Genomic DNA, 15,483 nt, shown 5'->3' on the forward strand with positions numbered 1-15,483 from the left:
ACATTTCTTGGAGGCATTTCTTGGTGTTTTAGCAATATTCCAGCAATACCACGGCAGTGGAAACCAGAAATGGGCTTCACACATTATACCCATGTTGGGAATCAAACCCGGGTCTTCTGCATGACGAGCAAACGCTTTAACCACTAGGCTACGCCATCGCCCCTATGACATGGGTAAAGGAGAGATAAAACTATCCTCAACTACATGTCCGTTTTTCAGTTTTACACAGATAGTTTAATCACGAATTACAATGTTGTATGAATACATAATGTCTTTCAAAAAGTGGGCAAATGGAACATCTGATGTGTTTTTGATTACACTTTTTCGGCTAAGTTCAGATTCCCGTATTTCCGAACCTTCATTCTCAGAGTGGGGCACATAGTCGCCAGAACAGAACCCATCTGACCACCCCTAATAACTTCTAGCCAACCTTCTGTGGCGTCCTCCCGAAAAGATCTAGACTTAACTTTACCGAGAAAATGCGTGTGTTGCTGGAATTCCTGTTCAGAGTATTGTATAATCCGGAAGGTGGTTTATCGGTTAATGACATGATCATTCATCCTTTACGGATTATCTATTGAGATCCAAGATTCCCAACATAGAATATAACCAACATGCCCCCAGGTAAACGCACTCGTGTCAACCAGAATGACGATCATCAATATCACTTCATACTCGTTACACTTTATACACAGATAGCATGATATGTAATAATTGTATGTATAACTTGAAGGGGGGAATGGGGTGCTTGGTAATAAACAACGCGCATAAACAGGCGACACTTGTCAAATTTAACATCTGTGACATATCTTTATTTACCTTCCAAATAAACAAATAAAAGCTTGTCGCTTTATTGCTGAAATAATGCCTTACATGTTAGTTCACTTACTCACTCCAAATAATAATGTTCTTGGTGATATATTGTGAATTAAAACGCCACCACATTTACAGTATTTGTATACTGGATACACTTCGGAATACTGGAGCAGTTCAGAAGGGTAAAGATTAAATCCATTTGTGTAAAGGAAACTGTAAGTAATGCCACTTCACAACATCGAAGGTCGTGCCTGGTTGGAAATTCCAATATGGCCGATTGACTCGCAGTGAACATACATTAATCACGAAGTATATCTTTAAATCCCCATCGAATCCAATTTGTCAACAGTTTATTTCAAGGTTCAAGGGTCTAGCTTAAAGCCTTGGCTTCCAACGCGTAACGAGTGACACAAAGTTGAGATAAAGATGGCGGTCAACTGCGGACATGTTGGAACAATTACTTGAGTCGGTGTCCGAGGCCATGTCCTTTGTGGTGACCAGAAACGCCTGATTTATGTGGTGTTTTGACAGCTCTAACTTTCTGGCAGCATATTTCACCCTACGAGGCCACTCAGAAATTTAAAATGTATTTCTGACAGTTTTCACTCAACACCCTAGTTTAGTCCACCATCAGCATCTATCGAACGGTGGGGATTAAGGGTAAATCACAATATGCCATGTGTCCCGGGGCTATGTAAATAGCAACAACAGTAACAATATTTATGATACGGTTATTACGGGTACAACAGTATTGTATTATGAAAAACAATTGTACATATAAATCACACTAAGTCCTGAATGGATTAAGTGTTTCCTATACTGTTGTATGATAGCGTCGTACTTGCGAAACAACAAAGCTCATCAGAATGAAACCAGACTCTGTCACAGTCCACCACATTAGTTTCCCTACTGCCTTGACTAACGCTTAGTCTCTGAATATTAAAACATAAATAATTTTGATGGTAACAAATAAACCCATTTAATTTGAAAACAATAACCCCAGAAAGTTGGGAGATTCAAGGAAAATTTAGACTTGCTTCATTTAGGTTTAGCATTCCAGGGAGGGCAAGGCGGTAATTAAATTAAAAGTAGGACTTTTTTGCCTGAGGACTTTTTTTCCATGGCAAATTTAGTACTTTTTCACCGGTACTTTTTCCAAGCACTTTTTTTCCGAACACCGGGAAAATAATGCGGTTCAGGGTCCGTAAGACAGATTTCCTACTGCCTTGCTCCCCCTGCAATGCTAAAGCCCTAAATGAAGCAAGTCTAGATTACCTCAGATTCTGAATCTCCCATCTCAGTGGGTCTCCTTTTCAATGTATATTGGTTTATTTGTAACGCACCTACCCAAACCTCCTGTTCGTGCAGATAAATGACCACAGAAGCATTTATTCATGTGTAATTCTGCATTTTCTTATAACGATCCAGCTTTAATATTGAGTTCTTGAAAGGCATTTAGAAGTTGGACGAACATGAATACATGACACGTTTTATGGATAACGTAGAATAAAATGAAATTGTTATCCATAACACGTGTCATATATTTACTTTATAATTATGTGTTAAATGCCGTATATGAAACATGCGTTGAATAGTGTTGTAAAAATATGTTACAGTTTTGTTAAATATGCTTAAAAACTACAATATTTTGACGTTTTAATGATATAAACAAAACTCAAGTTCGCGGTCTGTGTTTTCCGCAGACCGAGCACTTGTCATTCGGTGTTTGTATTACATCACTTGCTCCAGTGAACAGGTGCCAAAAACCCGACGGTGTACGATCGCTGTCCCCTGCCGACCTTATCTAGGTCATATCTTTACTCATACGCTTATTTTTCCCACATATCGAAATCAGAGGATTCTTTTAAATTATGTAACTTTATAAATAAAGTATAAAGAGTAGACATTAATTACTTCCTGGAGGAAGAAAACCTATTATAACGCGAGGGGCAATCTTTCAAAGGGAGACAAACGCCTCGGGCGGAATTACTCATGGATGACACTTGTACCTTTCCAGGTGACATTGATTGGCTAGAGCGGGTCACGTGACACAAGCGACGGCGTGGGCCATATCAGAGTGTGGCTGTCAGCCAGACCACATAAAGTTTCGCCAGCCCTGAGAGTTGGAAATTATTTCGGGTAGTGCATCCAACCTGACCCAGTGGATACTGGAGAGAGAGAATACCTGTAGCTGCCTTGGATGATCGCATCTTGGGCCAACACTTGTTGATCGGGGATATAACACGAGTTTTTCACAATGTCGTGAGTATTCTTTGTTTACATATTCTATTTCACCATACGTTATTTCAGTTTCATGGGATATTAATTTTTAGAAAACCTTTACTCCAGTTTGACTAAACGTTTAAATTTACTTCAAACAATCAATATTAACGAATTTAAATGTCCCAAAATTTCCCTCCCGAATCACGTCGATTCATTGTTGCGTGACGTAATATAATTGCTATATGATCCCGAGGTGTGTAAGGGGATTGTGAGGCTTCATACGTGTACACTTACTAATTGTCACCCTTTCACCGCGGGACATGAGGCGGTGTTGGTACCGCGGTGTTTACTACACAATATATTCAGTATACTTTAAAAGCCATGGCAACCATTGTTTAAGATCTATAACAACAGAACACTCTCACTACACGCAGCGCAGTGGGTAGTTGTATACAAATCGTTACCGTCAGTCGCGAGAGTCCTCGCTGTATAAGCAGTACGTTACGTCACTATTCTACAAAGTTGCCTTCATTTCATTCTGTACCCGTGCAGTTTTATATATTATACACTTAGTTATTTATATGTTTTGTGAGTTGTTCTGGCACTAATAAATTATTTCGTCTTTTCGAGACACCACAGAAAATACGTGGCTATATGGCTGTCCTAGGTTACTTTCATATGTCTCTTATAGCGTTTCATATATCTCATAACGACTCGACTGTATAGGTCTGTAGGTATAAAGGTTGAAACATCACTTGTAGATACCTGTGTTATTCAATACAAAAGGAATGCATGTTGAAACAGTCCGCGCCGACTGCACATAAAACTTATATATCTATATTCTATAAGCTTATGAGATAAGGAACTAGGACACGACCCTGTACTAACCCCATACCGAATTAATCTTTCTGGACTTTGTCATAGGTTATCGTTTCACTGACGGGAGTAATTAGGGTTATAGAGATTTACTTGTTATTTTATGTCAAGTGTCAACAAATTGTATTTCTCTAATTAGTAGAAACTCATTAGAGGCCTTTGTCATCGTCGCTTACTTTAGAGGACACACTGGTTTAAAACCAATGATTCCTACAAATGCCTTGCTCTGTTAAGATATTTTAAATTTTAATGTGAACATTTCACTTAATTGTTCTTTTTCATTCTGCCAGGATATTCTTGAAAGAAAGCATGCTTGTTAATTCAGAGTTTATACACCGGCTTATGTTGTCTCCAGTTTCACTTGTCGGCCATGGTTCTAAATACATACCTCTTCACCTTTGCCTCACCCGGAGCAAGATGGCGCTTGTTTGTTTGTCGTCTGTAGACGGCGGTCCAGTGTTTGTTGACACTTTTGCCAAATCCGTACTGTCAAAACATCCTCTGGGGACATTACAAACTTGAAATTTTAGTGAGAATTTGTAAAAAGCTATTCTGGAAAGAAACTGGCTTGGCGCTTCGGTTCATGTTTATCACACCCGAATATGACATGCTTTAAGGATGCACACATGCTTTTAAGTAAAGCTTGGGGGTACGATGGCTTCTTTGCATCACTGGATCAGATGTGGACGATACTTGATGAGTGTGTTTGTCAAGCCCGGGTCACCAGTGCCCGGAACATCCCCCTACAGCGGCCCTTTTGTCCCGTCACTCGTGATTCCAGGTGTAACTACCAGTCCCAAAGACAATGTCCCCACGACCGAATTTTACGAATGGGTGCACATCTTGGATAACTGTCTTGAGTGAGCTAAAAGGTTATGGCGTGTGCAACTAACACTGTCTAATGTTTCTCCGTTGACATTGTCTTCAACCCCTAGTATTTCAATTGTTTAGCGGCAGTTTCACAGTACCCTAACCCAATACATATTATTAACGAACCAGACAGTCCATTCGCTATTGCTACTTCTTTGTAACCCACCCAGCCGAATTTCCGGTTGAAATTTACACTGATGCCCGAACACAACTGGCTACAGTCCAGTGATCGTGAAGTTCAATGCACTTGCTTCTGTGAAAGAACTGCAAGTTTTCGTTGCTGTTCCTTAGCAACTTAAAATGCCCCTGTGAAACACGAGACACGAGTTCAGCTAAAGGGCATTCATTGTTACCGGTCTCTTTTGATATGCACCTGACGGATCAGATCCAGGTTGGCCATCAACTCGTTCCAATGAGCAACACGCCGTGGGTAAAATGGTATATTAAACCACAAGCAGCTCTTTGTATCAATAATACAAATTAATAATATATACAGTGAGTGAGTATAGTTTTACGCCTTAAGCAAAATTCCAGCAATATCACGGCGGGTTGTATATATAGAAATATAACTATTGGTTTAGTGTGGTTTCAATAACGCACAGAGACGTTAACGTCAATTATATCATGACGTCGTCTATGTCGCAACGTCTACATCCTTCCTGCAAACAAACAATTTTTTTAAATGTTTTCAGTGCAGGAAAACCAAATTCTATTGATAGTCAACTTCTTTATTGCAATGAGCGCGACGTTTCGGTGTAGGTAGGTACTAACACCGTTATCAAGCAAATGTTAGTACCTACACCGAAACGTCGCATTCATTGCAATAAAGAAGTTGACTATCCATAGAACTTGGTTTTCCTTCACCTATACAACTTCTACAATGCCTCTCAAAGAAATGTTTCAGTGACTTACCGACAAAGAATCGGGCTTAGCGTCATGTAACCTCATGTAAGCCAATAACTCGAAGGATTGTGCATATCAACAGTGTCTACCAATTAACGCGGCAGATCAAACGTCGTTTATCGGGGTGTCAATTGCCTAATGAAATTGCTTTTCGGAAGGAATAAACTGCTAAGTGTAATGCTCTTATGGCGTTAGATTTTAGGCCAGTCTTTTACGGGTGACGGGTGCTTGGGACAGGGTATGCTTACCCTTTGCGCGAACACCTACTCTCATCGCTGATTTTCAGAGACCCATTCATATAATGTTCAGTTATTTTCCCCTTGAAACCAATTGGAATTTGTTGTTGAGGACTGTCATGGCTGTAGATATGTATAGTTCCAGGAAGCCAGCTTCCTATGCGTTGAAGCTACCTTCCCAACGGAAACGTAATGGTACATGAGATGTTCAGAAATACACAGGCCTAGAAAGTCATGCCATCGGTCACGTGACCACGTCCTTTGTTAGACCTTCGGTAACCTCATCTCCATCCTGAAGCCTCGATAATATCTTGGTATGTGACCTGTTTGAAGGTGTAATACTTAGACGGATGTCATCATGAAAACTCCCGACATGAAACCACGCGGTTCACTGAGACCTAAACGTAAATGTAAATCCTGTACACGGGTTGTTTTTTTTACACTGGTTGGTAGGGTAAGTTATTTCTTGCCAAGGGTATCTCGGCCAACTGAGGGTGATATGCCAAACACCAAGGAAGACAAGGACAAATGTACTCTCCTTGCAGTACACACATTTCCATGAATAGATAGATAACCAAACACATTTCCCATTATGCGGGGATGTAGATAATGATATTATTTTTTGTTTGAATAATTGATCATGTAATTGAGAACAAAATCTCTAAATCTGTTCCGATCGATACGAAATGACAGTGTCTATTATAAGCATAAATACTGTGAAGTCAGTACAAAATACTCCTAGAGCTGTAATGTGGTTTTACATTAAAGCAACATTTATATCCAAACACTGAGTGGCAACGCCAGACGCCAAGGAACCTGGGTTAAAGAAAGACTGAGGCATCCTTCGCTCAAAACATCCTTTCAAAACATGTCCGACATAACCCCGCTTGCTGCTGACGTTAAGATTTACATCCGCAAAGGATCAACGTAAACATACGGAAGAAAACTTAAAAACGTAAAAAAAATCAAATCCAAATGCTACGATTAGAAACAACCTGAAAAACGCCCTCTGAAGTATTCGGCCTTGTATGTTTATTTGCACACTGAGACACTTTATTGACGAGGGAGAGATCATGCCCTATCGTGAATACCCAAGAGGGAGTTCCAAATATTTTAGGGGTTCATCATAAGACGCGGAACCATTCGCCTAAACGGGCATTTGCAATAATCCGTAACTCTGACACAATTATGCATCATTTTCTATTGTCGCTTAATTAGAAACATATCAAAATAAACAAGCAACCCCTTTATTCCACTTTCGTCAGGTTCAGCCGAAACACATACCACATGTTGAATTCCTATCAGCGGGAAACCTTTCTTTTGAAATAGCTACGCACTTTGGGAGCCATTATTCCCTCGTAACCCCCATTCATATATCCAATTGGATGTATTGCATAATCACCCATTGGCCCTTTATCACGCCAAGGGGTCACACATCAAATGTATACAACGGGAGACAGATGACACGTCGTACCAACCACCCCCAGGCATTTCGCCCCGGGGTAGTGACTGTCACGGCCAGGTGCGTTGATGCCTCTCCCAAGAAAGACGATGCCGTTCCTCAAGGGTTTAACCTCGAGGCCACTCCCAGTTCTCGGGCTGTGACACGGTGTCTTTGTTATAACGTCATTTGTCATGGGAAGGTATAATAAAACGGCTCACAATAAATTTACTTACAAACTATCATATTTCTTTATTTGGACGGCCTCTTCGAATGAGATCAATCATAAGCTGCAATATACCTAGGAAATTAAGGAATAAAATAAAGCATTAATTCCAAGGGAGATTCAAGTTAGAGCCAACAGGCTGTAAATACACCTGAACCAGACAAATCAGTATTAATACTGATCATTATTTTTGGTACTAACCCTGTTCCATCACCCCAACGGCGTATTACCCATTTCGGTCCTTGCCAAGAAATATTGTTTGCCCACACCTGTTGGAAAATAACTAGGACCCTGTTTGCTGAGCACGTATGAATAAGAGGCTCTTAAGTCTAAACCGCACCAAAGGCTCGAGGTGTTTACAAAATCGCATGCGTAACCCGTTGCGTAAGATACGTCAGATGGCTACGTGAACGTAAACACTGCCAACCAGTCCCCTCTCGCCCTGTGCACATACCGGTAAGATATCTTAGTCCCAATCGCGGTTCAAGCATTCTTCACGGCCAGAGAATGCCATATCATCCGTCCATAATGCGTGACATGCTAACATCAGGTTGTTTGGCTTAAGCTTAGTTTCAAAAAGGTTGCGAGGACCTTGCTAAACTCGTTTTCAAAATGGCCGCGCGGACCTTGTTAAACTCGATTTCAAAATGGACAGTGTACTCAAAAAGGAACTACACTGCATGTTTTGCATGTGCGTGTTTGGCTGCTTGTAATAGTCCGCATTGATGCTGGTCTAATAGTGCTCTCTAGCCCACTGATATACCACGTCCCAAAATAAACACAGCACACTGACTTCGAGCCGAAAAGTCCTCGTTTTATCACCTTTATGCAGAGCGCCAGAGAGGGCAGTAAGCAGTTGGTTCGAGTTCGAGTCTCCCTTTATAACTTTCTGCATTATTGCCCATGGTCCCTGAAAGAAAAACATGTCATTCAGTGTCTGTATCAATTTAAATGATTCTGATTCCGTGTTTCTTTAAGAGTTCGAACAAAATACTGAAAATGCTCGAAACCATATATACCCCGGTAACATGGTTTGTAGCATTTGTAACCATTTGTTCCCAGACATTTAGCAAATGTATGTGATGCACTACTCCTTACACACGAGTCGCTAACAGCGAAAGTAAAATCTGTAAATGCAAAGCGTTCTAAACTCAACGTCAAGTTAAAACATCCATATCCACGGCTATTTGAGCCATGTTTCTGTGTCTATAGAATCAACGTTTAGGTCGAATTCCACGTTTAACGCCTTGTAGAAATATTTATTCTCTATTGAACAGTTTGGTTTTTACCAAAGGCTTGCAAGACAATTAAAAAATTAGTCACGGAGTTTCCTTAGATCTTCAGGGACAATCATTACCTCGGCACATTAAACCACGAAAACGCTTTAACCTATACCTTGAGTTATGTAAAGCTAATTTTATCGTTGAGCGAACAGGCCAACGGTGGGATTAACGTAATCCAGTTATACTGTACGATTTAGGACTTTGGCCTAAGGTTTTCATGAAGCCATAGTGACGTGAGAGCGCTTTAAGTACATTATGTCTAAGCGTTTAGTCACAAATTTCAAGGGGCGGTGGGGTAGCCTAATGGTTAAAGCGTCCGCTCGTCACGCCGAAGACCCGGGTTTCATTTCCCACATGAGTACAATGTGTGAAGCCCATTTCTGGTGTCCCCCGCCGTGATATTGCAGGAATATTGCTAAAAGTGGTGTAAAACTTAACTCACTCACTCACAACCTTCAAAAAGCAATTCCTAACCCGTCACAACGATACCCCCAAATACGTGGAGAAATTCATAGTGTCAAAATTATATTTGAAACCGCTAATGTAACTCTCTCACACTGACTGCAGGAATGTGTGGTCCCTAAGCGCAGAGCTAAAGGGTTATTTTGGCACTGGCCCAAACTGTTGGCGTTGGTATAACGTTCTAATCTTTGCAAATAACGACACGGGTCAATATTTGAAGGTTCTCGTCGCGTACTTCTCTTTGGTGGTCTCCTGCAAGGGGACCTTCTGTTACGTTATCTTTATCAAGTATCGATATATTTCCCGAAGTAATAAACGTTGTGATTAACCTTCCAACTATTTGGCTTTCCCAAGACCACAGCTCTTACTGTTTCATGTAAGTAACGTAACATTTTCCACCGAAAGCAGTATTTCACATAGTAGCTGAATGTCATATATACTGAGGGAAACAAATAAGGGAACATTTCTTCATTGCAGTGTTCCTTTATTTATTCTCAGATTTCCTACCACAGCGCTTTTCAAAGCTGGCGAGGAAAACTTGAAAATATTAAAGGAACACTTGAATTTTTTGGTGTTCCTTCATTCTCTCAGTATAGACCAAAAGACGTTAAAATATGGTACTTGTTGGTCCCTGCCTGGCGCTCGGCATTAATGGCTACAACAAGGACTGGTCGGCTCGGAGTTAGTATAATGTGTCTGAGTGGGGTATTCCTGCTCACTGCGGCATGCTTTCTCAGTGGGCTAGCACTATAAAACCAGCTTAAGTCTAGGCTAGTACAAGCTGCCGCACATACACACGCATGCACGTCGTCATATGAGCGAAATATTCTCAAGCACGACGTCAAACCCAATTTCACCTCACCTCACCTTTCTCAGTATATCTAGCACACGTAAATCAGGAGACATGCCTATGGCACATGGGTGACATGCACGATAATGAAATCGTGGATAGCAACCAGAAAAAAGTCAAGCGATAGGAATGTTGCAATGTAAAAACCTTCTGATACAGTCTTTAATATATTCAATACCGTATTAAATGCAACATTCGTTACCGGCGTAATAACCCTAATCCTGTCAGTAAACACACATCCAACGTAGGGATGATTGATAGGGGTTTTGTGTAACAAGGACTCTCCTTAACTTGAAGATGAAATCAAATAGGGTGATAAAGACAAGCACGCGAGATCGACTTGACACCAACATGCTGGGACAAGTAGAAACCCATGATAGATACAAGTTGAAGGGTGATACTGGCGTTCACTTTACCTTAACCTATATATGAAGTCTATCTGTTAAGTGAGCAGGGTATACGGATGGAAGTCTTGGGATTGAAACTGTTCCTCGTCCAGGATACGCGTAATACACTCTAACTCAAGCAATACAACAAATTAGTGGTATTCAGTTTCTGATCAGTCATGTTGAGCATGGCAATTGACAATTACAATTCAATTAGTAAAAACAGCACACCTTGTTTTTAATGGGAGTTATCTCCCCTATTTTTGTGACCACAGTTACCAGTGAGGGTTACACTTAGACATTGACTTATATGCTGACCTCGGCTCTCTAGACGCTTGCGTTTTCTGAAGCATGTTTTGCCGGATATACGCTCCATAGAAAAGTTGTCAACACCAAGTTTACAGTCATTACCATTATATAGGGTAGTTCTATGTTTCTCCCACGATATCCACGACATGCAAAATAACAAATATTATAAATTGGAGAATCTGTTTAAAAGGCAATGTTTTGACATACCGAGTCAAATGCGAGGGTATTATGTGTCATAATACTGTGATATAAAAGCTATACAACTATGACCAGGTGCGTGATTACACATAGGGATTTCATTGAAATTAACAACCATAACATGAGTCTTACCATGCAAATAAATCTTCATGGCATTATTTCACTGAAAGGGAATTGATTGTGTGACGTCAAAGATGAGCAGACTAAACACACTGTCATAATGCAAGGTTAAGTTTGAAAGTCACAACAGTGTAGGGGTCGATGCTTTTGTCAACTAATGCCACGTTAACAAAAGGGTTTAGTCCTAGAAGCATAATTCAATGAACAATAATTCATTTCTCATCGTTTAATGTAACTTGTTCAGTGGGACAGGTATGAGTCAGAGTAGATTAATCTGAGTGGCATTCTGTCAAAATATCTCCAGCTACTGTATAGGGTTCACATTGTAACCCACTATCAGCGAGCCGATGTGCTGAAGAGCCCATTACTATAAGGACTGGTGTTCATTGCACACAGGCGTGACATAAATACATTTTCCCCTCCTCTGTCTATTTGGAAGAAAAGTAGGCTATTGCAGACCATCTAATTGACCCAAAAAGCTCCCACACTGAAATGATTTGATTTCTGCACAGATGTTACTGTAATTCGACTGTAATATGGTGAATGAGCTTAGTTTTACGCCGCCCTTTACGCAATATTCCAGCAATCACGACTGGAGACACTAGGAATGGGCTTTACACATTGTACCCATGTGGGGAATCGAACCCGGGTGCTAGGCGTGACGAGCATACGCTTTAACCACTAGGCTACCCCATCGCACCAACTCGACTGTAATGATATAATCCAATATTTATATTTTCTTCTGTTTCCAGAGTCAGCGCACTTCTAGGAGCCTTCTCCTACGCCAAGCTCACATCTTCCTTGGACGACGATTGGGTGGATCGCCTTAACCACTTGTACACCGTGGTCCTCCTCGCCGTCTTCGCCCTTTTCATCAGTGGTGGTCAATATGTGGGCAACCCAATTGAATGCTGGACACCAGCTCATTTTACGGGGGCATTTGTATCGTATACAAAGTCCTACTGCTGGGTGAAAAACACTTATTACATTCCAATGGATGACACCATCCCAATTGAGCACCACGAGAGGGATTCAGAAGAACTGACCTACTACCAGTGGGTGCCCATTATCCTGCTCTTCATGGCTTTCCTCTTCAAGTGCCCCGCCATTGTCTGGAGAATGTTCAACGGCTCATCTGGTCTTAACCTTGATAAAATCGTCGGCATGACCAACAACACCCAGGTCGGCGATCCCGGCAAGAGAGAAGAAACCATCAAGTTCATCGCCAAGTACATGGACAGGTGGCTCGAAGCCCACCGTCAATATTCATTCAACGTTTTGGTTCGCGTCCGTCAACGCCTGTCCAAAGTTGTGTGCTTCCTGTGTGCTAAGCGTGACGGCACCTTCCTGACTGGGCTGTACATCTTCGTGAAACTTCTTTATGTTGTCAACGTCATCTGCCAGTTCTTCATCCTCAACGGTTTCATGGGAGGATGGTACAACTTATACGGATTCGAGGTCATCAGTGGACTTGCAAATGACTTGACATGGAAGGAGTCTCCCCGCTTCCCTAAAGTAAGTAAATCTAATCTGTTCCCAGCTCAGTGAATTCTAAGCGATAGGTTTTATCAAGATTACTTGCCTTCTGGATTTAATCACCAAGCTGCAAATCGCAGAAAATAATCGTTTCAATAGTACAATCGGTATCGGGCTTATTTGAGTATTTCACAAATTAAGTAATGATGAATGCAAATACGATGTTTTTGAAACGAATAATCTCTTTATGTTGGCTTTGCTTGTGTGGCAGATTGTACTAATAGGATTTCTTACTTTTCTAGGTGACCCTGTGTGATTTCGACATTCGCCAACTCCAGAACATCCAGAGGTACACTGTCCAGTGCGTTCTACCTATCAACCTCTTCAACGAAAAGATCTTCATCTTCCTTTGGTTCTGGTTCGTCGTTGTTGCAATCCTCACTGTCGGTAACTTCCTGTTCTGGATCTGGCGTGCTCTCTTCCGCGTCAACCGAGGCCGATACGTCAAGAAATACCTCAAGCTTCTGGACGAGCTTCACGGAGAGGAAGACAAGAGATTTGCCCGCAAGTTTGCCGATCAGTATCTGCGTGATGATGGCATCTTTGTCCTGAGGATCGTTGCCAAGAACTCTAATGATATCCTTCTGTCCGATCTGATCAAGGAATTGTGGAAGACCTACAAGGACAAGCCAATGATCAAGAAATCGATGGATGAGTTTAACGAAACACACGCTTAAACTTCCACACCTAACATTTGACGTCAGTTGATGCAGACAATCTACTGTCCAGTGATACTTTCTGTTTCTGGAACTTGCTTGGCTTTTACCTGACTGTCGGCTCAAAGCCATTTGGGAATCAGTGGCATTTTATGTTGCTTGAGTCTGATGACTCTTGTCGTTCTGGCCATGTAATGGTGTAGGTTAGAAAAGACACGAATGGCACGTTTACAATGGACATTCCCGGAAGCATCAGAATGTGGTATATATTATTGAATATATGTACCTGAGAAATCGACATTCCATCAGTTTTATCATCATATTAGCTCCAATGGTGTATAACACGTGTTAGTCATGCTTCTTTTGTTCGATTTTCGAAAACCTATCATCAAGCCAGAGATATTTTAAAATGTATATATTCCGACCAAGAAAATGTGATTTTTATTTACTTTTAGATTGATTTAGTTTCAACTCTATTTTAGCATAGTTCATGTTTTTTAGATTAGAAATAAAACTAGAAGGCGTGGGTTAGGAACTCATATGCAATTTCAATGATCTCTGTAAGAAACGTCAGTACACACAAATAATCAAAATGTTTCTAGTCTGAAATTTTTCTCAATTTCATGCTTTAGATATTGCTTCCGATCAGTCATTGTTTCATTATTTGCATTGTTTGCTGACAACAACACGATCACAAAGTCTTCCTTTGGTTTTGTATATTTACATTATGAATACATTTGGTCAGAAGCTTTGTGCTAAGGGAGATTGCATGCGCTCTCTTTACGGAGCGTTTACCCTGTTTTTAACATGGCATTTCAAGAAGATAATAGGCCTTGATTGGTTGTACATATATAAATACTACCTGTAAGTACTTAAACCTACTAGACCGACAAATGTCTTCCATGCTCAACAACAACCGGCCAAATGATGTATTATATTTTTCATAATCTGGTATTCCAAGTGCCTTAATGTTTGACAACCTGTTTACGAATTCAACATCGAGATATATTTTATACGATTTTCGAAATTTGGAATCTGTACAAAGTATATTTTTGATGGGTAGCATCGCCTATGTATACTACTGTGGGATGTGTATATGCAGTTTTTTTGAAATATGTGTATGCTTAAGGGTGAATAACTGAATTTAATACAGGAAATACACGAGCTTTCTGTAACAAGTGTACAACTACAGCACAGCACCACACCACTGGGCTTTCCTTACTGCTGTTTGTACATTCGCAAAGTTTATTTATTTTTGATTATTTGCCAGTTTGTTTCAAGTTTACAAAAAACCTCCTCATTAACCGACAAACCATCATGTGTATTGCTAGTCCCTTCACAAGTTGCCGCACCATATCATGTTTAACCTGGCTGTCAATAAAGTTTAGATTCAATTTTATCATTGCATTATATCATTTCAACCTCGAAATCAGAAATTTGATAATTTTCAGTTTCATCCTGCTTTAAAATCATATTTTCAAATCACATTTTTATTGGTTCCCACTTTGTTTGTAAATTTAACAAAAAGGACGCCGTCCTTATGCTAAGGGTGGTATAACCGTGGACGATATGTTTATTTACCTTGTGCTAATGATGTATAAACCTTGAGATCTCCCCTGTCCCAGATACATTAACCTAGAAGTTGCAAGGTGTATATGTTAACAGTTATCATGTCAACATACATGTGAACGTATGTATCAGTATGCATGTGGAGATTGTGTTCTTTGAAATAAATATTTTATATGAAAATTGTGTCGAGATTCAATCATGGAATATTTAGATCACAGATCAGTTATCAGGATGTTTGATGGGCATTCTAGAGGTTGGTGAGTGAAGCAAACAATTTTATGGATAGCAACTTGTTATTGCATAGAGCGACATCGGTGTAGATAACGGTGTTATCAAGCGAACAACAAGTTGTCATCCTTAAAATTGTATGCTTCATCTCTTATCGGGTGTTTTGCAGCTATCAAATGGCTGCCAGTTTCTATGTTCTCCAATCATGCCACACGTCCCTCATGTGTACATGTGATCTTTTTTAAGTGACACGTGTACATTTGTAGTGTGTGTCATAACGATCTTTTTTGTGTCA

General features: G+C 40.4%; 1 protein-coding gene across 1 annotated transcript; it reads left to right on the plus strand.

The window, feature by feature from the left end:
* The first annotated feature begins 2,861 nt into the window (after positions 1–2,861).
* LOC124272444 (innexin unc-9-like) lies at positions 2,862–15,140 on the plus strand. The gene is made up of 3 exons (XM_046707616.1): positions 2,862–3,078; positions 11,952–12,714; positions 12,978–15,140. The coding sequence occupies exons 1-3, from the start codon at positions 3,074–3,076 to the stop codon at positions 13,410–13,412; spliced, it is 1,203 nt and encodes a 400-aa protein (XP_046563572.1). The 5' UTR covers positions 2,862–3,073; the 3' UTR covers positions 13,413–15,140.
* The last annotated feature ends 343 nt before the right edge of the window (positions 15,141–15,483 follow it).

This window comes from Haliotis rubra, unplaced genomic scaffold (genome assembly GCF_003918875.1).
Source record: "Haliotis rubra isolate DU_JTF1 unplaced genomic scaffold, ASM391887v1 Scf17, whole genome shotgun sequence".
Classification (NCBI taxonomy): Eukaryota; Metazoa; Mollusca; class Gastropoda; order Lepetellida; family Haliotidae; genus Haliotis; species Haliotis rubra.

Coding starts and splice junctions, on each gene's coding strand:
- LOC124272444 (XM_046707616.1), top strand. Junction 12,715..12,977: donor AGTCTCCCCGCTTCCCTAAA/GTAAGTAAATCT, acceptor TTACTTTTCTAG/GTGACCCTGTGTGATTTCGA.